This window comes from Rattus rattus, chromosome 11, assembly GCF_011064425.1.
Source record: "Rattus rattus isolate New Zealand chromosome 11, Rrattus_CSIRO_v1, whole genome shotgun sequence".
Taxonomy (NCBI): domain Eukaryota; kingdom Metazoa; phylum Chordata; class Mammalia; order Rodentia; family Muridae; genus Rattus; species Rattus rattus.
Window position 1 is genome coordinate 33,350,743 of NC_046164.1, and position 21,954 is coordinate 33,372,696.

A 21,954-nucleotide genomic window follows, 5' to 3' on the forward strand; every position below is an offset into this window, starting at 1 on the left:
AAAATCTGCCCCCAGTGTCCCTGTTTGACCACCCACTACTCTGGAGTTCCTCGTTCCATCCCAAGAGGCTTGTCCTCCCTTCAGCAGCAGGTCTGCCCTTCCATGTGCTCCCTCACGGAGCAGCGAGTGCTCCTCACCTGGCAGCTTTTACTCCTGCGTTAACCACGGTTGCCCCATCCTTCTCTCTTTCCTACTTTCTTCTGCTCCCCCTGACCGTTTCTTCCTGGCATGGAATGGTCAGGTCGTGGGTTTCCTAATGTCTGGGACTGTTAGTCGCATCTAGTGGACTGTGTATCTGCTGAAGAAATGAAGAGGAGATGGCAGTACATCAGATAGAACATTTTTATTCTTCAATCCTTTTTACAGTACAGTCTTTATCTCCCTCTCTGTCTGCCCTCTGACCGTTCCTCATTCCATACCTCCCCCCCAACCTCTTCTCCAAGAGGATGTCCCCATCCCCATCCCACCAGACCTCCCCACTCCCTGGGGCCTCAGGCCTCTCTAGGGTTAGGCGCATCTCCTCTCACTGAGGCCAGACCTGGAGTCCTCTGCTGTGTATGTGTGGGGGCCTCATCTCAGCTGGTGTTTGCTGCCTGTCTGGTGATCCAGGGTCTGAGAAATCTTGGGGGTCCAGGTTAATTGAGACTGCTGGTCCTCCTACAGGGTCCTCCAGCGTTTCCCTAATTCAACCACAGGCTTTCTGGCGTCTGTCCGTTGGTTGGGTGTGAGTACCTGCATCCAACTCAGCTGCTTGTTGGGTCTTTCGGGGGACAGCCATGCTGGGCTCCTGTTTGTAGCATCAGTAATAGCGTCAGGCCTGGGAGCCTCCCCTTGAGCTCTTAAGTCAGTGTCTGTCTGTTTCACAGGCTGAGCTCTGAAGTTGCTAGTATTATCTTCAGTCTAGATCATGGAAAGTACCTTGTCGGGTGGATTGGACACAGGTGTGGTCTCACGGCCCCGGGCACTTGACAGGGCCCATTCGAACCTGGACTTCGAGTCTTCACAGTGTAGTGACATCTGCCTCAAAAATAACAGCAGGAAAAACTAGTAATCGTGTTTATTGAAAGAACACTGCGAATTGGTTTGGGTTTTTTGTGTATTAAGGCCGAGGTCAGCGACATAGCTTGCTGACAGGCAGGCTTCCTCTCAGAGCTCCTTTAGGGTCTCTGGGACCCCACCCCCACACACTGAAATGCATTGTTTCTGTTTATAGTACTAAATAGTATCTGGCTGAGATAACACCAACAGGGAGGGACAGTCACTTGTTGGACATTAATTAATGTTCATGTTTTTCTTGTCTTCTTCTCACTCTTCTCAGTATTTGCACAGTCTGTCAGACCCTTGTGGTTGACACAAGAACAGCTATTTATTTACCTGACTAGTCCACATGTATATGCAGGGTTACCAAGGCTAACACTGTAGTTTACCTGACTAGTCCACATGTACATGTATATGCAGGGTTACCAAGGCTAACACTTTGTAGTTTACCTGACTAGTCCACATGTATATGCAGCGTTACCAAGGCTAACACTGTAGTTTACCTGACTAGTCCACATTGTATATGCAGGGTTACCAAGGCTAACACTGTAGTTTACCTGACTAGTCCACATGTATATGCAGCGTTACCAAGGCTAACACTGTAGTTTACCTGACTAGTCCACATTGTATATGCAGGGTTACCAAGGCTAACACTGTAGTTTACCTGACTAGTCCACATTGTATATGCAGGGTTACTAAGGCTAACACTGTAGTTTACCTGACTAGTCCACATGTATATGCAGGGTTACCAAGACTAACACTGTAGTTTACCTGACTAGTCCACATTATATATGCAGGGTTACCAAGGCTAACACTGTGTAGTTTACCTTGACTAGTCCACATGTATATGCAGGTTGCCAAGGCTAACACTGTAGCCACCTTGACTAGTCCACATGTATATGCAGGAGGGTTACCAAGGCTAACACTGTGGTTGCCTGAACTAGTTACATTGTATATGCAGGTTACCAAGGCTAACACTGTAGTTTACCTGACTAGTCCACATTGTATATGCAGGGTTACTAAGGCTAACACTGTAATCTGCAGAAAGAAAACTGACTCTGGAGGTTGAGAGGATGAGACTAGAACACGGGATAAAACGTCGAGACAAGTCGCCCTCCCGTCTAGACACATTTCTGAAAGGCATAGAGGACGAGCGCGATTATTACAAGAAAGAGCTGGAGAAACTGCAGCATCTCATCCAGCGAAGGTCATGCTCTGTTATTTACTGTGCTCGGGAGAAACCTTCTACAGTCAAATGCTCAGAAAAGGTAAGACCTATAAGAGTAATCAGAAGGGTGTGTGTGTGTGTGTGTCTGTGTGTGTGTGAGAGAGAGAGAGAGAGAGAGAGAGAGAGAGAGAGAGAGAGAGAGAGAGAGAGAGAGAGACCTTTTTGCTTTGTTGCTGTATTAAATGAAACATTATTAACACATTCTTTAAAAAGTCCTAATTTGACTTTGATTTTATCCTATAACTTGCAGTGTGGAAACCTGTATTACTAGGGGAACCACCAAACAATAAAGGATAACGTTCTGATTCCTGTAAATTTATGTTGAATAGCTAAGCCCTGAGAGGCATGTCGGCTTTCAGAAACTAGGACCCAGAGACTCCCATCACTGTACGTTTCTGCCCTTCCGGAGTGTATGCTCTGGAACAGTTGTGCTCTGCCTCTGCTCACGGCGTAGCTCTGCCCTCACGACACACACCAAGCCTTTGTGTCCCTCCCCGCTTCGTCGGCTGAGTCGGGAGCTTCATGGCTTTCAACTGAGCAAGTCTTCAACAGAACCTTTTGCGCTGGTGTGAGGTATACACCAGAAGTGCAGTTAACTAAGGCACTTAGTTGTTAGCCCTACTGTAACAAGTTGGCTAAAACTGTTCATTTGGAAGATTCGAGAAGAGGTAACCAAGCACATGTATGGCTGTGCACAAAAAACCCAAAGTTCAGAGTCAGCCTGGGCTGCACAGTGAACCCATCTTACAAAAGTGACCTGTGCATTGTCACATGGTTTCCTTTTGGGTTTTTGCAAATAGGTTTGGTTTTTGTCTTGTTTTGTTTGTTGTCTGTTTTTGAAGCAGGGTACCGAAAGCAGGGTCCAGTGTGTGTTCTGACACTGAGTTCTTTCTCTACATCCGCACGGTGCTTCCTAACTGCATCTGCCACTGTGTGCGTTACTAAAAGTTGGGCATGATTCCTGAGAGATTAAAGTCACATGCTCCTAGTTAAGTCCTAATGGTTACCACTGTCTTGCTACTACCAACTGTATTTAGATTGTCCTTTCTCCTTTATCTTAAAGCTTTGGAGCTATAGAAGTCCTAAAGGTTTCTATGACCGTGGCATTATCTACAGAACAGGTAAAAGGAATGATGCCGGGACGGCCGTTAGCTCAGAATCTGTTACCTTCTCCATGAAGACCGTGCATCCATGGTCTGATAGTTCTACGCCTTTTGCTCTGACTTTGCCTTTTAACCTTACCAGCCAATGGCTGTAGTTTGTTGGTCAGTATCAACACTGTGCTATGTGTTATACGCGGGATGAGTTGGTGGGAAAGGCAGTGCAAACTCATTTATGTTTAATTATGCTCTTATTTCTCAGGAGAACAAGTCCCTGGATCGTTCATTTTTATTGTGTAAAAGAATCACAAAATCTACATGGTTGAGTAGGTGATCCTGTCAACACCGAGTATTTACTCAGTTGCTTGGTTCACAGTGGGAAGTCAGGCGAGACGTTGGTGAGGTAAAGGAACAGTTAGGAGTTACCATTGCTTCTTCCACTCCCCTGCATTGTTCAAGTGTTCTGTCCAGTCACAGACAAAGAATTCATTTCGTATAGTTCAAAAAATTAGGGCATCCAGAATGTTTCAGAGCAGCACCAACAGTCAGCTGCAGGCATCGTGGGCAGCTGTGCTAAGCACATGATTCAAATGAGTGTGGGACCGCTGTGAGCGTGGAGAGCTGGGGAGCACACTGCCCACACAAAAGTAGATGTTTTAAGTACTTGTTGGCAAACAACAAAGGCCTCTTTCAAGCTGGATTTGGTACTTGCTGTGGCTGTCAGCTCCCTGCTTTGTGGTAGGCTGTTAGGCAGAGTTTCTTGGAATTATAATAAAAGGGACACTTTTACTGTTAGTGATCGCAGCCTCATGGGGAGTGAAGACTTCATCCTTTCTCTTGTCTTCGCTGGGAGCGTCTCCCACTTAACTCTGCACAAGCACATGCTTTGGATTGGAAACCTGACACACGTCCCAGCTTCTTGCATCAGCAGCTGATAGACCTCAGAGAACCAGATTCCCTGCAGCCCTAATTCCTCATGGGCAGGCCCAGAAAAATAACCGCATCTTCTTACGGAGATTGGACGAGATGATCACATAAGGATCCTCTAGCAGAGTGTCTGGTTCCCACCTAGAAAATGGTTTCTTTCTTTATTTGCTGATAGCTTAAAACATCTCTGACCCGCGTAGATGATTCAGCTCAGCAGATATACGCTGTCTGCTCTGAATGAGGCCTGGACTGTGGAGATTATGGCGATGGTTCCTTGCCCACTGTGGTGACTTACATCTGTAACCCCAGTACTGTGGGAGAGGCGAGAGGATTGCCACAAATTCAAGGCCTACCTGCCTGCAAAGCAAAAGCTGGCAGTCAGGGCTATGTAGTGAAACCGCCTCGAAGTAAGAAGAGTTTTGACATGATGTCGTGCTTGAGCACTGTGCGTGTTGTTTGTCAGTGTGTTGAGAGTAGTAGACTGGAGAAAGGGAGGGAATTAGCACACATTATAGTAATACTAAGGTAAGTACTGCATATGAGATATATTTACAGAAAAGTGTAGAATCCCAACTCAAGCAGACCGGCCAGGAAACATTCAGGTGTCATACCAGCTACTGAACACAAAATAACAGCAACGGGCACCTCCTGTGTCTCTCACAGGAATTCAATTTAGTGAGCACGTTAAAGGCATCATTCAAATTTGAGGTGTACGTTGCCATTGAGCCACACCCTGACTGCTAAGTAACTTTAAGATCTCATTTACATTAAGTGCCAATGAAGACTGTTTAGGACCAATCAGAACACTTGGAGTCGGTGACCATCCCTCCCAGTCATTTGTACTTGGACATGGCACAGATAGCCCTTACGTGGGTTGAATCTGGAGCAACTGGGGCTATTGTACATGAGAAGCTGACCTTAGTGGTCAGTCATGGAAGATAGGTACACACATACCTCTGGACTCTCCTTGGCAGAGAGTTATAACCTAATACTGTGAAAACTTACCATGTGTCAGAATGACGTGGGAGCTTGACAAAATGTCCTATATCCTGCGCCCAAAGATTCCAGCATGGACCAACTTCATGCATGTGAGGAGTTTCTGGGTGCTGCTCACTAGAGGTGATAGTTTAGGTGCCGTGTGGAATAGGACTAGCTAAGGGCAGCAACTGTGGAACATCTGACGAGGTCTGCACTGGTGGCATCGGCAGCCGTGGACCTTCCCGAGAACTGAGAGCTAGGGAGTGTGCACGTTACTGCCAAAGCTCTCATCTGCTCTCTTGGAATGCTCTCAGCAGTTCTTTAGTTACATTAAGAAGGCGTCTGTTCTTCTGTCTGTCAGCCTCGTCACCAGCATGATTGTGACAACTACACGGTCATAATTATAACAAATGGTGATGTTCGTCTTTGTACTGTATTGTTTCAGGGTGACTGCAGTACCGACATTCATCTGATCACAAGAGAAAGGGATGAGCTTCAGCACATGCTCGAGAGATTTGAGAAATACATGGAGGACATACAGTCCAACGTGAAACTGCTGACGGCAGAAAGGGACAGACTAAGTGTCCTGTATAAGGAAGTAAGACATTGCTTCTAATTAACCCATCAGCCCTTTAGAAACAGTTACTGTAAGAGAACCACGGGTCCTGCAAGTTTTCATCGCACCAGGGCTCGTGATTTTTTCCTTCCTAATTAACATGATAAGTGGTAGGATTGACTGGCTTGGTGTACTCAAAACAGATAGTTCCCTCTCCTTTGTTGTCATGTTTGTTCCCCTCCTTTCTAGTTTATCAGTGTGTCAGGTCATTTAGAGATAGTCTCGGGGTTGGGATTTAGCTCAGTGGTAGGCGCTTGCCTAGGAAGCTTAAGGCCTGGGTTGATCCCCAGCTCAAAAAAAAGAACCAAAAAAAAAAAAAAAAAAAAAAAAAAGAGATAGTCTCTTTGTTCTAAAATTAGCTGAACAGACTTAAGCTGGCATCAGCCAAAATTGTCCCTGGCTTTAGATATGCTGCACTTGTGCGGATCCCAGAGATAAAACAATACAATGGATGGGCACCTACTGTTGCAGTATTGCCCATCAGCCTGTGAGTTAGAGTCCCTGCTGCACAGCGCTGAGGACCCAGGGCAAGTCCCGAACATGGTGGTTCCCATCTGTGACCTTAGCACTCAACAGGGTCAAGACCCATGGCTTTCTAGCGCTTCCTGTTAGCCCTGTCTAGCCAGTTGGTGCGAGACGGTGCTGCACACATTCTCTAAGCTGAGCTCCTGGAGAAAATCTGCTCTGGGAGGCCGGCAGCCTGGCCCTATTGTGGAGCCTGTCTTAGCGTCAGGGGAGTTGGGGAACAGATCCTAGAGTCTGTGGCTGGTTTGCCCCACACCCGCCTCCCATGAAGCCCCTTACTATTTTGACAGGAGGAAAGACATGTAAGTTAAAAGAGCCGTTTTTATTTCTGTGAGCTTTGCTAGGACTTGGAAGCGCATTAATTAAATGGATCCACTTCTGGAGTCTCCCCACAGAAGATCTAGCACTCAGCTGTCTTGAGTCTGCCTCGTTAATTCTCTCATTTCCAGTGTGTTGTGACCTCAGCCTCTCTCAATCTTCTTGTCACTGGGACTTTAGTATTTAATTATAATCCTGTTACTCTTATTTTGTTGGGATTTGGGAAGAAAGAAAAGTAGCATGTATTTAATATATCCCTACCATAGCCCCTTTAAAAAATGGAATATATCCTAAGTATTTTATATCTTTTAATTCTCTAAGGCAAAGGAAGAGTTATCTGCACTAAGACAGGAGTACACTGGTTCACTGGCCCCCAACAATCTTGTTAGTTGTATAGAAAAGGAGAAAGAACGCGCATTATCTGACTTAAGAAGAATTACAGCAGAAAAGGAAGCTCTCAGAGAAAAGTTGAAAGTAAGTAGTACGGTTTACAGCCATGAAATGTAATTGAGTATTTGGGGAAAAGTGAAGACCCTCCCCCTCCCCCCACCGCCTCCATTTATAACAGCGGTTACTGCATAGCCCAGCGCAGCACGGCACGGCACGGCACGGCATGGCACGGCACGGCACGGCCCTGTCCCCAGCACACAGCACACAGCACACAGCACAATCATGCCAGCCCAGGCTGAACTACCTTTTGAGGTGGTAGTCACTATTCCAGTGTCCATAGCTGTTTTTGGACCGTGATGGCAGAGTTGAGAAGACACATTTGACCCTCAAAACCCAAGCCATTCCTTATTGGTCCTTACAGCCACACCCTGAACTCGGGATTGTTTAAGTTCAAGTGAGGCCACCTTTTCTTCTTTATTTAATGACTTTATGGATATTTTTCACCTTGTATACAGTTTACCTATTTAATGAAGGGACAGTACAGTGGCTTTGCTATTCTTTTTCTCCATATTTTATAATCTTCACCTTAATTTATCTTAGAAAAACTCTTTCCAACAGTAAGAAACCCTGTATCCATTATAATGGCTTCAGTTCCCCCAGGCCTCCTTAGCTGTAGCCATCACTAATTCAGTTTCTACTCTGTGGGTTGGCCTTCTTTGGACAGTTCATATAAACTGAATTATTAAATATGTGTGGGGTTTTTTCCTTTTATGTGCTGGGGATTGAATTGAGGGCCTTGCATTTACAAGGCGATCACCCTACCTCAGAGTTAAATCCCCAGCCCACACGTGTTTTACGTTTGGTGTCTCTCCGCATGATATCCTTGAGGTCCATCCACGAGTCGTGTTTATATGAATATTTGTGTGATGTTTTCATTTCCCTTGGGTAGATTATAATTTTTACAGTTGTTCCCGAGTGTGTTAATACACCCAGGCATTTTTTCATAGAATATCCACGTGGTAAGTTTTGAGTGATCTTATTGTAGAAGCTATGGTTACCTCCAGTTAATATTCTGAAATCAGTGCCTTAAAAGTAGCCACTAAAATTACAAAGAAAAACAAGCCTTTTAAGCATAATCTCATGTTAAAAATTTTCAGTTAAAGTTTAACACCCAAATTGAAGTCTTTTGGAATGTTTCCTTCTAGAAATTAAAAAAAAAAAAAAAAAGTTAAAATTACCAGAGAGAAAGCTGTGCAAATGGCAGCCTTGAGCTCAGCTTCTTGCTCGCCCTTTTCCTTGTCTGTTGTAATGACCAGAAGTGTAAAAATAGAATTTTAAAATCGCATTAGTTCTAGCAACTCAGAAAACTCTTCAGATTATCAGAACCGTCTGTAGTGCAGGAAGCAGGCTTTTGTGAATTTCCAAGAGACCTTCTCGTTAAAAACCAGAATTAGTCATGTGACTCCTTAGCCTTCTGGAGTGTTTCCTGTGGCCACCCTGCTTTCAAGCAGCCATTATGACTAAACTCTGAGAGAGTCGCAGCTGTCAGCCAAGGCCTGCCAGTGCTGCCTCCTGAACAACAGTATCGCCCCCACCACCCCTGAGCGTTCTGTTCCAAGTGTGAGGTGGGCCATCCCAGTAGGTCTTCATAAAAGCCTTCTCTGATCCTCCCTGTTTGCAGATGAGAGCCCTGAGTTATAATGAGTTTAAATGCTTGCCTACCCCCGCTCATCTCTGATCCAGTTTCCTTGAGCTCCTTTCCTTCCAATTGTTCCCTCCTGTCTCTCCTGACCCCTCCTATGTGGTCACTATGCTCTCACGTGCTCTATTACTGTGGGCCCCTGTGGGCCTGAGTTTAGACTCTTTTTGTTACTTAGAGATCAGCCCTGGCCTATTTCACTGCCTGTCACCTTTTCCCTACACTTACTTCTGCTATTTCCCACTCCTTTTTCCCAAGGCCTCTGGCTTAAGGGACCTTTGCTCACCACCAGTCTTCCTTCGGCCTACTGCTGAAACTCTTCTCCACCTCTTCAAATGCTCTTCTCTCATTTGTCCTTTAATGCCAGTTAAGGAGCGCCAGGCGCTAGATTCCTTTTGACATCTAGAAATAAAGCCCCTTGTCTAGGGAAATAGTCGATCATCTCTATGTATTTTCCTGTGTGCTTGAGAGTTTCGTGCATGTATACAATGAAATATGATACGCACTCCTCTCAACCCCTCCCAGCTCCCTTCATGTTCCTTTTTGTGGGGCCATCCACTGGGGCAGAGGAGTCCTGTCAACAGCCATACCCTTAAAAAAAATGGTTCTCCCTCTTCAATCTGTCAGTTGCCAGCATCTCCTCAGTAAATGGTGTGGCCTGGAGATCATTTAAACAGTGTGGCCTAGAGATCATTTACTCCATCTATGCAAGAATTTTGACTGGCTTGCTCTTTTGTGGGTCTTATGCACCTGACCCCAGCAGCCGGTGAGTTCATGAGTGTGATGGCCATGCCGTCACAGCAGCCTTCCCCATTTTCCAGGCCCACATCCTTTCTGCCTCCCCTTCTATGATAGTCCCTTATCCTAGGCTAGGGAGGGAGAGTTGATCTCAGTGCCCAGTATAAGGCTCTGTTTGCGACCCACTGACTGCTGCCCACTGCAAAGAAGACATTTCTCTACCCAAGGTCAAGAGAGATGCCCAGGTCTACAGGTACAGACATATGTATTTGGAGGCACTTTGACATCATGGCCATTTAGAACATTAGAACACTAGCAGGTTTACCCTAGAGACTATGCTCTCAATAGTCTTGGGCCTTGATCAGGCCCACAGTATCAGACAGTCTCTTCTGTGGAATAGCCCTCCAGTTTACTCAGAGAGCAGTTACCCCATAGCAGTCGCACCGCTGCTCTGTGTGCACGCACATCTTTCCTAGGTGGCCGCTGCAGCATGCAGGGTGCCCAGCTGGGCACAGCCCTTGATGCCCTCAGCAGCCTGCAGAGCACGCTCCAGTGCTGTTTGTTTCTGAGACGAGGTCTCATGTAGCTCAGGCTGACTTAGACACGCTTTATTACGGAGGGTCACCCTCAAACCCCTGCCCTTCTACCTTCATGGTTTTATCTTAGTTCCTTGTTTCAGGTCTGTCTTTATATGAGCTGTGGCGTCAGAGACTTCACTGGTGGCTCTGCCCTTGCTTGGCGCTTTGTTTAGAGCATACGTCAGCACTGCTCAAGTGATTTAATTAACAGAGTAGTCATCTCTTTAACCAGATGCATAATCTAAATATCAAGTACAGTGTTAAAGTGAATAGCATGAGTGAGTACGCACCCTTACTGGAAAAACCCAGCCACCACTGCATTAAGTCTCCTTGACTTGAGTGAGGTAATAAACGAGAAAACTAGCCTTCATTTATATCCTGACCAGCTGGTTCTTAAAACCGGTCTCATTCTGTTCTGTCGCCTGTGTCTGACCATGCATTTTCTTCTTCGTATCCTGTTTTTCTTAATCTGGGTTGTGGCTCAGCAGTCGAGCACTAACCAGCATGAAGCTCTAGGTCAGAGAGCAGCACTGTAGCAAAAGTAATGGGAGGTGTGTGTGGGTCCGTACATCTCCTCTTGTGAGGACGCATTGTGAGTTGTGACTTGGTGTGGTGTCCTCTGTATGACGCTTGTTAACCAGGCTCAGTCCACATAAGTCTTTATAAATGAGTCCACTCCCTCTTTATCTTCTGCATGACACATGGAGATAGGGCATGTAACTTTTCTAACTGACCTTGTCATTAGACATGTCTGACCTTCCTATAACATCCATAGAATCTATGAAATGAACATTTTCTATAAAATTCTTTTTCAGAATATCCAAGAAGTGAATGTTGTTGGAAAATCAGAATTAGAGAAGACTATTGAACATTTGACGTATATTAATCACCAGGTAATCTATCAGAGGATTTGGGGGTATGGGTGACGGCACCAGTTGTTACGCTTTTAGATACTGTATGTGTTTGAAGGCTAGTATGCAAGGAAGAGAGACCCTGCGCTGAGGCCTTTCCCGTGGTCAAATCCGGCTTCCTGTCTGGGCCAGGTTCTTAGCTCCTCTCTTTTAGCTTTTTGTTTTTGACGTTGAAGGAGTGTTTCTGTCTCTCGGGGTTTCTGTGAAAGTGTGATCCGTGACCAACACACGGGCCACACGTGAGAGTCCTGGAACGTTGCAGGCCTCAGTAGTGGCGAGCTGTGATTATTGTGGTTTGATCTTAGAAAAGTAATTATGTTATACATACAGACTAAAACGGGAAACTGACTGCTGATTTTCTCTATAAATAGCCCTCAGTATCTGCTCCCAGGACTTCTTCAGATACCTATGTCTGAAGAACTTCACATTTACATATAAAAATGACATAATATTGAATATAACCTATATATCCTCCCATATTCTTTAAATCATATTTAGGTTTCTTACAGGATTTTGTATGATTTCATAAGACCTTATACAATGTGAACATTGTATAAACAGTTGTTATACTGTGTTTAGGAAATAATGACAAGAAAAAATCTGTATGTTCAATATGGATGCAACCATTCCAGACTAACTAGATAGTGTATATTTCCTACCATTGACTACTCTGAAATTTCATAATTTATGCAGAAACAAAGAGCCAAAAGTAGTATAGAAGTTTAAGGGACATGATACTGGGTTTAGGGCCATTATGATAAGGGCAGGTCTAATAAAGGCCGATGAAACCAAGTATAACAAATTCACAAAAGAAACTTAACATGTACTGAATCCTAGATCAGTGAGTGAAGGATCATTTAGTAATTCTTTCCTGGAGAATGGCTACACATATGAAGATACAAAGAACAAGAAACTGCCTCCTGCCTCAAATAGACCATCACCAGAAGTCATTTTAAGATTATTTAGAGATAGCTACTTAGGGCTGAAGGCAGAGGGTCACACAGTGTCCGCAGCCAGCTTGAGCAGTAGCCAGGCCTACCTGGACCATAGCTGTTGCAGCCACTGAGTTCTTAGGTGACTGAACATTTCCCAAGCCGTGACTAGGGACGCACCTCTTCCGTATTCAAAGCCCAGTCTTCCACAGAGGTTTCTCCTTATTCTCCTGCTCATGCCCTTAAATGGAGGTGAGCACAGCCTTGCTGAGCTCTTCCGGCTTCTTAGCCTGTTACAAAGTGGCTGTTTTCTTCAGCAGCCATTCCTTTGTTGGCCTCACTTTCATTTATTTTCTGGCTGAACACATTTTTCAAACGCTCTGCTCTGGTGTTCACTCCCACTTCTCACGATAAACCTGGCTAAAGGCTGCCAGAAATAACCAAGCCACAGCATTCATGCTTGACTGCCTTAAAATGTCCTCCCCCAGGGCAGTCAGTCTGCCATTTTAACCTCAGGTTTGTGACATAGTCACAAGTCTCAGGGGATGGACAAAGCTTACTTGTTTTGTATCACACATGGCTTTTAGTTCTTTTCCAGAGTCCTTGTTCCCATGTGAGACCTGTGAACCTGGCCTTTAGCCGTCCACATCCCTGTTGGCACTCTGGTGTTGTCTCTTCTGATTGGAATCCCCTAACCAGCTCTGCATTATATAGCGTCCTTGGTTTCAGATCCCTCCCACAAGCAGTCCCAAGGTTTCTGAGCTTCGTGGCCAGGGAGCCTCAATAGCTCGTATCTCTTTGCTGGCTTTCAGTGTTTGTCACCTTTCATTGCTGTGTTTACTTGGGCTTACGGTTTCAAGGGTTCAGTCCACAGCTGCTGCATTGCTTGGTTCTGAAGCAAAGCAGAACTTTGTAGTGGACAGGGTCTGGTGGACTAGCACTGCTCACACAGCATCCAGAAAGCAGAGAAGGTGAGAAGAGGCAGGGACCATGATGCACCTTGTCAGGCCATCCCCTAGCACCTCCTTGCTTCTGCTAGGTCCTGTTCATAAAGAGTCTACCACTCCCCAAGCGGTGGTGACCAAGCCTTTGACACCTCAGTCTGTTGTGGACATTGCATGTTTGAACCACAGCAGGCATGGTCATAGCAAGTTCATGCTGTCAGCAGTCCATTTCTAGATAGTTGGTCTATGTCAAAGGTCAGCAGGGGGCAGTTCCTAGACCGGATGCACTCCCTGCTCTGTAAGTTGAGTTAGTAAAAATAATGACTGGCTCATTTGTTTGTGCGTCTGCATTATCTGCATCTGCTGTTGCGTTTCACTGGAGTGGTGGTGACAGATGAGAGGTTCCACAGAGCCTACACTATTTATTCGAACCAATAAGTGATCTTCAATCATCACGTATCAATCATACATGAGTACATCAGCTCAGTCAAAGTCAATACAGTTTCTATGGAGCAGAACAGTGACGGTTACTAGTATCAGAGGTATGGCTGGCACGAATGCAGGTTGTACCAAAGCACCAAATTGCTGAAGAAAGCACACAGTGTGATTCTGCTCTGATAAAGTTCAAAGCAAGCGAGCCGGGCAGTGCGTGGCTTAGGAGTGACATCACGGTGCTGCAGTGAAGGACAGCAAGTCGCTCGGTGCCCTGGAGGATACGTGCAGGGACAGCATCTCAAGGATTTATAATTTAGTGGAATCTTAACACACTTCAAGTCTTGGGCTCCCATGCAGAGAAGCAGGGCGATCTATATGAAGGCAGGTCTTACTCATGCGGTCGGGAAGACTTTATTTTGTTTCTCCATAAATCTTGACCATGTTGTGGTTACATTCCCCTCACCTCCCATTTTTGTTTAATTCCTATCTATTTACTGCAGGTTTCGAGGCTTTCTGGAGGGGGTGGGGGATAATGGAGGTCTGGGGAGAAACTTTTGATTCCAAAACCTGGAAATGAACCATGGAGGGTTTGTGGGGTTTGGTTGAGTTTTAGGAAGCTCCTCAGGTTTTTCACCCTGTTTGTAGTTTCACTTCCTGTCTCATTGCTGTTATGGATTTTTTGTTTTTATTTTTGTTTACATGTTTTCTTTCATTGTAGTAACAGTGGGGAAGGGCAATGGACACGGCCACTCTGACACATCAATCTAAGAGTGCAGATGGCAGTTGCTGTTTTAATAGCTCCATAATTACCTCCCAGAGTATTATTAAGAGTAGCTATGAAAAATAAGATATTACGTAATGCTTATTAATTTTTTAATTTAAATTATAGCTTGAAAATGAAAAATATGAATTGCAATCTAAAATATTAATAATGAAAGAAACAATAGAATCATTAGAGAGCAAATCAAAACTCCAAGCTCAAAAACTTAGCCATGTGGCTGGTGACTCATCTCATCAGAAAACAGAAATGAACTCGCTCAGGTAAGTCTCTTAAAGCTTTCTTTCCTCATTTCGCCTCTGTGCTTCTTCTGGGTATCCAAGGGTCAATGGTGTTTTGCTCTGTGCCTTTGAAGAGTGTTTTCCCAAGGTGGCCTCATGGTACAGTCTCCTGGGAACCCTTAGGAAGGATGAGGGAGGCCTTTTTGTGTTCTGATTTACTGAGTGACTATGGGAGCCATAGTTTTGAATCTTTCACAGGTTGACATGATCACCAAAAAGTTCTCTGCTCTGTCTACTTTAACCTCAGTAGATAAACATGATGCTGTGCTCTGTAGGGAAGGCCTGCACGGATTGTACAACTTCTGCCATGCAACTGTGTCCATCTTCTCCTCACCTCTTCTAAATAATATAAAGCCCGAATGTTGTATCTTCTATATTTAACCCGTTCTGATTGGAAACCAGAAGATTAACCAAGGGTAGGAAGCAGCCTGTGCTAGAACATGGAGCATGGAAGTCTTAGAGACAGATGAGAGGCAGAGGAGCGCTCAGGTCAGGACTGAGACAGGAGCTGTGAACCTTGAGGGCAAAAGGCAACTCAGATGTTTCCTTCACATCTGAAGTGTAAATAAATAAAAAATATCCAATAAATAAAGATAAAAGAAAGTATCAGCATACAAAGCAAATAAAATATATTAGCACAGTAAAAAAAGAAAGAAGGAAAAGAAATGTTTCCTTCATAAAATCAAAAGGTGACTGATGTGGGGATTAAACAGCAGTGCAGCACACCAATGCACAATGTGTACGTTGGGGTATTGGGCCATTTGTCAGTTTTAAGTACACACAACTGAAGGGAATAAAAGCTAGGTGTCCCCCCTCCCTCACCCCCAATTGCATGGCTGTCATGGGCAAAACAGGTAACTGAAGGTTACTCTACTCTGAAGAGTCAGAGGAAATCTATTTCTCTAAATTACATTTGCCATAAAAACTAGGAAGAAATCTTTAAATGTCAACAAAGTCTTCATGCACCCGAGTCATAGAGCAGTAATATGCTGCAGTCAGGAAGGATGGCAGTGACGGGTTTTTAAAAACAGATCGGTAAGTTACAGCTGAAGGGTTATTGATCATTGGATTGCCTACTGTAGAAAACTGACTTGGTAAGTCAAGAGCAGGCTCAGGAGTTTCACCTACAATTCAGAAGGACAAAGAAACGGTGAGAATAAAAGTCACAGACTCCATATACAAAAGCCCGGAGTCACAAACCTCCAGTAGAAGAAACCCCGACCATGTGATAGAAGAAGGAACCGGGAAGAGGACGGCTGACAGAGAGACTCAGGCTCTCGGTTAACAACAGCAGCTTAGCGACTCAGTATTCAGCTTTTCTCCCTCGGGGCCTTACAGCATCTTTATCAGGCAGCCTCCCTCTGTCTGCAAGTACACTATGGAGGAGAGCACACGGCCTGCTTCTCTCTGGTCGTCTTCAGCTCCAAAGTCCAGGCACATACAGTGCGGCATTCCCTCTGCAGGACTGCTAGCCTGCTCTCTTTGCTTCTGTATCCAGCTGACCAGAGCTGCCGTTTTTCTGTTCCTTCAGATCATCACCATACCACCACTCCCTTTTCCTCACAGAAGACTCTGGAAACAGAGCCACTGGTGTCCTCTTTTGGATGCCATAGGCTAGTCTGTAACTGCTTTGCTGTTTTTGTTCTGAAACAAATATTGTCGCAGCTATGTCCCCCTCTCTCCCTCCCCCTCCTCCTTCCCCTCTCCCCCCCCCCCGTGGGTGTAGGGAATGATTGGGGGTGGGGTGATTCATTTCCAAGGCCAGTATATCTTCAATATTCTGTTGGTAAACATTTGTAAAAATGTGAGTTTGAGCTGCAGGTCTAAATTCAGCACTAAAGTCACTTCAAACCACAACACAGGCCTCTGCAGAAGTAGAAGGACATTGTCCTAGCCTCGTGCCATTTTCAGTGTGGTTCCTAGAGCTCTTGTTACTCTAAGGACACAGTGTTTCATACATGAAGCTGGTTCTCCTTAGATGAGGTACATGCTCCTTTCTCTCTCGTGGGCCATCTTCTCTTTCCCCCCCTGTATTAGATATACTTTCCCATCAAATCTCCATGCCTTCCCCCCAGACCTTAGAGGACCAGACAGAACCTACAATTGTAGAAGTAGAGAGTCTTTGGTCTGGTCTCTTGGTGTAGCATCGGAAGACAGTATGAAATAGCCATTTTGAGAATGGTAATGACTTTCTTCTCTTGAACTACAGCATTAAATGAGGTCCAGCAGTTTACAGCCTAACCCAAACCTTCACAGGACAAGAAGAAAATGTCTGTGTGCAGGGATGCTGGGTCTGGACGCCTCTGCATGCTAGCCAGGGGTTGGCAAACTTCCCAGTGGTACTCAGTGTTTTAGACTGTGTGGGCCATGCAGTTACCACACACCTTTAACCTGGCTTCTGACATGCAGAAGTCACTGTGGGCAGTGTGTTAGTGAGGACGATGGCAGAAGTCACTGTGGGCAGTGTGTTAGTGAGGACGATGGCAGAAGTCACTGTGTTAGTGAAGACGATGGCAGAAGTCACTGTGTTAGTGAGGACGGTGGCAGAAGTCACTGTGTTAGTGAGGACGGTGGCAGAAGTCACTGTGTTGGTGAGGATGGTGGCTCTGTTCACCACAGCTTTGTTTGTGGACATTGAAATTTGGATTTCATTTCATTTTTATGTCAGAGAATGTTTTCCTGTGGAAATATTTTCTCACTCACTTAAACATAAAAACTCTTTACAGCTAGAAAGAAATAAGCAATCAGCTATGGTTTGTTAACCGGTGCTCAAGGATAAGCTGTTTTCCAGCCCCATTGGACACCTCCCTTTTCTCAGTCCCCCATGGTAGGCATCGTAATCGCTGTCACTGCTGTCAGGCTCTAACAGTGGTTCCCCTGGGGGCTGCCACCATGTTTGCAGTCACTGTAACCATTTTGTGAGTTTTTGCTGTTGCCCAGACTTGACCTCAAATCTCTGTGCTCAAGTAAGTGGCCTTCCCCATTTAGCATCTGGAATCCTGTAGCACAGCCCTAGTGTTCAGTACCTCAGTTAACACTGAGAGCGTTACATGTTATCTAGGCTGGACAGCATGCAATAGCAGCCTCCTGCAGATGACCTATGAACTCTCCATGGCTGTGATATACCAATAGATATCAGTTGTTTTACTGGGATTTGTTTAGATATAATCAGAACCATACAGATATATTTAAAATGTTAGGGGCTGGAGAGATAGCTTAGAAAGTTAAGAGCACTGTCTGCTCTTCCAGAGGTCCTGAGTTCAAATCCCAGCAACCACGTGGTGGCTCACAGCCATCTGTAATGGGATCCAGTGACCTTCTGGCCTGCAGCTATACATTCAGATAGTGCACTCATATATGTAACAGAAATAAATCTTTAAAATGTTATGTACTTTTCTGGAAATATTAGATATGTCCAGGTATATGCAGCTAGTGTCCCTTGAGAAATATTTGTTAAGGAATCAGAAATCATTTTAGATAAGGAGATGAAAACTCATGGATTGCTTGGGATTACTACCATATATTCTTAGCAATAAGAACAAGAATATTTTCACGAAATGATGACGTCTGAGCTTGAGGTGCTGATGTTGAAATCATTCCTATCCCTCTTATTTTCCTGGTACACCCTGTGATGTTATCCCTGGTCTTCATAGCAATGAGCCTGCACCATGGGGCTCATAGGAGAAGCTCCAAGAAAGCCCATCAGTAGCTCTCCTCTGACAGGCCATTAACTTTCCAAACTTTTCTCTCTTAGACAGAACTTTATTTTAGAGCTTGAAACATTATGAAAGAACCTTTAAGAGATGTTTTTAAGATATTTTAGATACACTCTGTAACAAAAGGAAATAATTTTACCCCCCAAAAATGAGAGTTTGCATAGCCATTGTAATGTGACTGTGAACTTTGAGGCTGAGAGATGATTTGAGCCCAGCATAGTCTGTTAAACAGAGAGCCAGAATTACGTTCAATTTTATTGTTTTGTTTTGTTTTTTTCTTTTCTGGTAGAAAAGCATGTTTTTCCTCTGTAACATTTAAAGCTAAGGGGTTGGGGATTTAGCTCAGTGCTAGAGTGTTTGCCTAGCAAGCACGAGGCCCTGAGGTTCGGTCCCCAGCTCCGAAAAAAAAACAAAAAACAAAAAACAAAAAACAAAAAAACATTTAAAGCTAAGAAACTGGTTCATTTTTACTGACAATGTGATTTGCAAAGTTTCCTTCCAATTTAGAGAGAGTAAAATGGCAGCCCATCCATGAGCCTCCCTCCCAGCTCCCACTAGGAAGCTTCTGGCAGCAGCAGGGCAGTCAGGCTTTTCTGTTGGCCCTTTCCTCTCTATACTGGGATAGAAGAGGTAAAGCCTTTGTGAGGGTCACCTGAGGGCTTCCTTCCTGTCAGTCCAGATGTTGTCCTGGTTGCCTTCGTCAGCTGCACTCCCACCAGCGTATCACACCATTGTAAAGCTCCAGGCAAAGGAGATATATTTTTGCCTAGAGATTTAAGCAATGCCAGCCATTTGCGCTTCAGTAAGTCCTCTGTGGGTCATTCCATTTTCCTGTCCACATAGAGCAGTGATTCTCAACTTGGGGGAGTCAGATGACTTTTTCACATGGTCAGAAACCACAGATATTTACAAGTCATAACAGTAGCAAAATTACAGTTATATAGTAGCAACAAATAAGATTTTTATGGTTGGGAGTTCACAACATGAGGAAATGTATTAAAGGGTTGAGCATAGGAAGGTTAAGAGCCACTGCCTTAAAGGGTACTGGTCTTGCATTCTGTGCAGAAGGCAATATGAGACAGCCTTTCCTGGCCCCTTGGCCTTTGCCCTGGTAGTTTTGAGATTCTGGACAAGTAAATTGGAAGATAGTTGCAACAGAACTACTCCAGGAACACATGAACTAACGTGTACACAGTCCCTTCTCCTTAGCTATCTCTGCACACCATGGCTCTGGGTTCCAGGTGCACTCACCTGGACTGCAGATGCTTTTCCCCAGTAAAATTGCCTGGACCTGGCCTCTTTCTGACTTGGTTTGTTCCACCGTACAGTTCTAAGAAGTCAGTCCAGCTGTACTGTCCTGCCTGCATTGGTCGTCATCATTCACTTGCTGTGAGAACTCTGTTAGGGTTTTGTCTTCAGGATACCCCAGTATTCCTTAAAGCTTACTTCTATAGAAATGTCCCATTTTACTCATCATTTTGGGAACTAGACCTCTTGCTTATTAAGCATTTCTAAGTCAAGTTCCCGCTAGTATCTTCTTCAGTGTCTTATCCTCAAAGGAAACCCAAAAGGAAGTTAGTGATTCACAGGTAGGAATGGCCTTTTAAGCCAGACATGGTAAATGCTTCCTGCTCAGAGAGAGAAGCATCCAGAAGCCTGTGGCTATGAGAACCAAGACATGTTGTGGCAGCTTCCAGGATGTTACTTCTGAAAATGAGCAGTTACTTCCAACACTAGAACAGACACTAGAGACAGGCTTTCCCATGAATGGCTTAGGCGGCCACGAGTCCTTCCCCTGGCTCCCTGAAACCAGCCTTTATTGTTATCCATCACACTGCAGGAAATGCCCGTCTCCCAGCACTGTGACCTACAGTCACTGCCACTCAGAGAGCCAACATAAGAAGCAAACTTACAAGCCCACGTGGTCCAGATGGCGAGGACTTAGCCCAGCAATGTCATGAAGACAAGGCTTTGACTCTACTCTCAAAAGTAGATTTTGGGGAAACGGGGTTGATGTTAGGGAACTACTGAGGAGAACTTTAAAACTACCAAAAATCTTCTGGAAGAGAATATACAATTAATTTCATCTTTCTACCATAACGTTTTTTGGAAGTTGAACCATTTTGGAGAATGGTGGACAACAGGAAAAGCATTATGTAGAAGCCATTGATTAGACTGGGAGAGCTTTATAATAAGAAATAAAAGAAACTTAAGGGGTTGGGATTTAGCTCAGTGGTAGAGCGCTTGCCTAGCAAGCACAAGGCCCTGGGTTCGGTCCCCAGCTCCGATAAAAAAAAAAGAAACTTAAATAAGAAATCAAACCATTTTAAGACCTCTCATTTAACAAAGCTATTTCCGTAAGAGATAAAGAATAACGTTTGGTTTTGTCCACTGATTAGGATAGTGAGTGAGCAGCTACAGCGGTCACTTGATGAGTGTCAGCACCGACTTTCCATAAAAAGAGGTGAACTCGAATCAGCCCAAGAACAAATTAAAGCGCTGGAGCAGAAACTAGGTGAGCCTTTTGGGATTTTGCTTTTGCTAAGCTAAATTGCCTCCACCTGACAAACACTCTTCTCCCTCTGCAGAGTCTCTGAGCCACAGGATGACGATGCAGAGCGAAGAAACTCATGCGATGAAGAAGACCATCGGCGTGATGGACAAAGAAAAGGACTTTCTCCAGGAGACTGTGGATGAGAAGACGGAAAAGATCGCCAGCCTGCAAGACAGCCTCATTAGTAAAGTATGTATCTGTCACATGTTCTCAGCCTCTCAGCAGGAGAGCCTGCTTAGTCTCCACTCGAAATACGCAGTTCTTACAGCCCTTGACGAGTTCCTGAGACCCACAGCTCTGTCTGTAACACACCTTGATTTCCTTCTAGCCTGGTAATTAGAATCCTTATGGTGGGATTTTATCTGTTTCTAGAATGTGATTTGGTCTCATTAAAGCACACTTTGAGGAAGCCACTAAAGCTCTTCAGTGGTTAGAGATGCCAAGATGAGACATATAGATGGGCATAGAACTGTGTTTATTTAGAGGCTGCGTTTATGTGTAATTTATGCAATTGCACTTACCTAAATTTAGTTGATTATGCAAATTTAACTGAAGATGATTCTGAATGAATGACTAAAAAATCTTTTGTTTCTGTAATTTCTCCAGGAAAAAGCTATTACCCAGTTGAAGGTCACAGTCTCGGAGTGTGAATCGTCACTGAAGTGAGTAACCGATGAATGGTGTTCATGAGAAATTTCCAGCAAATGCGGCCTTCCTACTTAGCAGAGTCTGGAACCAGGACTGCTTTCCTGTGAAGTTCCGGCTTTGCCTGTGGCAGCCTTGCTTCCTCAGTCCTGCTCTGACTTGCTCCTTGCTGCTGTTGGATGGCATTGCCTTCCTGCTTTACCCACTTGCTCTCCATGCTTACATAGTCACCTGTTCAAGTCCCAATAGCTCAACTTAGATAGTTTTAATGGCCAGCTCTTGCATTTGCTCCTCAATTAAACCTATATTGATTATCTTAAAATTTTCATAATTTGTATCTGGTCTCCAAAAAGATTTTAAGCTATCTAAAAAGAAAAGTCACTAATCATTTATTCTATGTGCCTTTATGTTTTATATAATAAAGGCAATGTAAACACTAAATATTTAATGTGGCTTTATATTGTATTTTCTAACACCTGAAAATGTTACATTTGCTTAACTTGTATAATAATAATATTTATTTTGTGGCTCTATTTGTATATAACGGTTGATAGGAATCTAAAGTACCTGAGTATTTTCAGCCATGTCCAAAGGCAGCACTTAGGCTCTCCTGTACTCGCACA

The 21,954-nt window shown here is 44.5% G+C and overlaps 1 protein-coding gene across 1 annotated transcript in view; it reads left to right on the forward strand.

Moving 5' to 3' along the window:
* The window catches only part of Cep135 (centrosomal protein 135), a 68,033-nt gene that overhangs the window by 23,901 nt on the left and 22,178 nt on the right, over window positions 1-21,954 (forward strand). Inside the window, exons 11-18 of the mRNA XM_032916516.1 lie at window positions 2,083-2,306; window positions 5,717-5,869; window positions 7,052-7,204; window positions 10,951-11,028; window positions 14,247-14,398; window positions 20,532-20,647; window positions 20,721-20,875; window positions 21,293-21,348. Of these exons, the coding sequence (XP_032772407.1) occupies window positions 2,083-2,306; window positions 5,717-5,869; window positions 7,052-7,204; window positions 10,951-11,028; window positions 14,247-14,398; window positions 20,532-20,647; window positions 20,721-20,875; window positions 21,293-21,348 (1,087 nt within the window). The remainder of the gene's footprint in view (window positions 1-2,082; window positions 2,307-5,716; window positions 5,870-7,051; window positions 7,205-10,950; window positions 11,029-14,246; window positions 14,399-20,531; window positions 20,648-20,720; window positions 20,876-21,292; window positions 21,349-21,954) is intronic.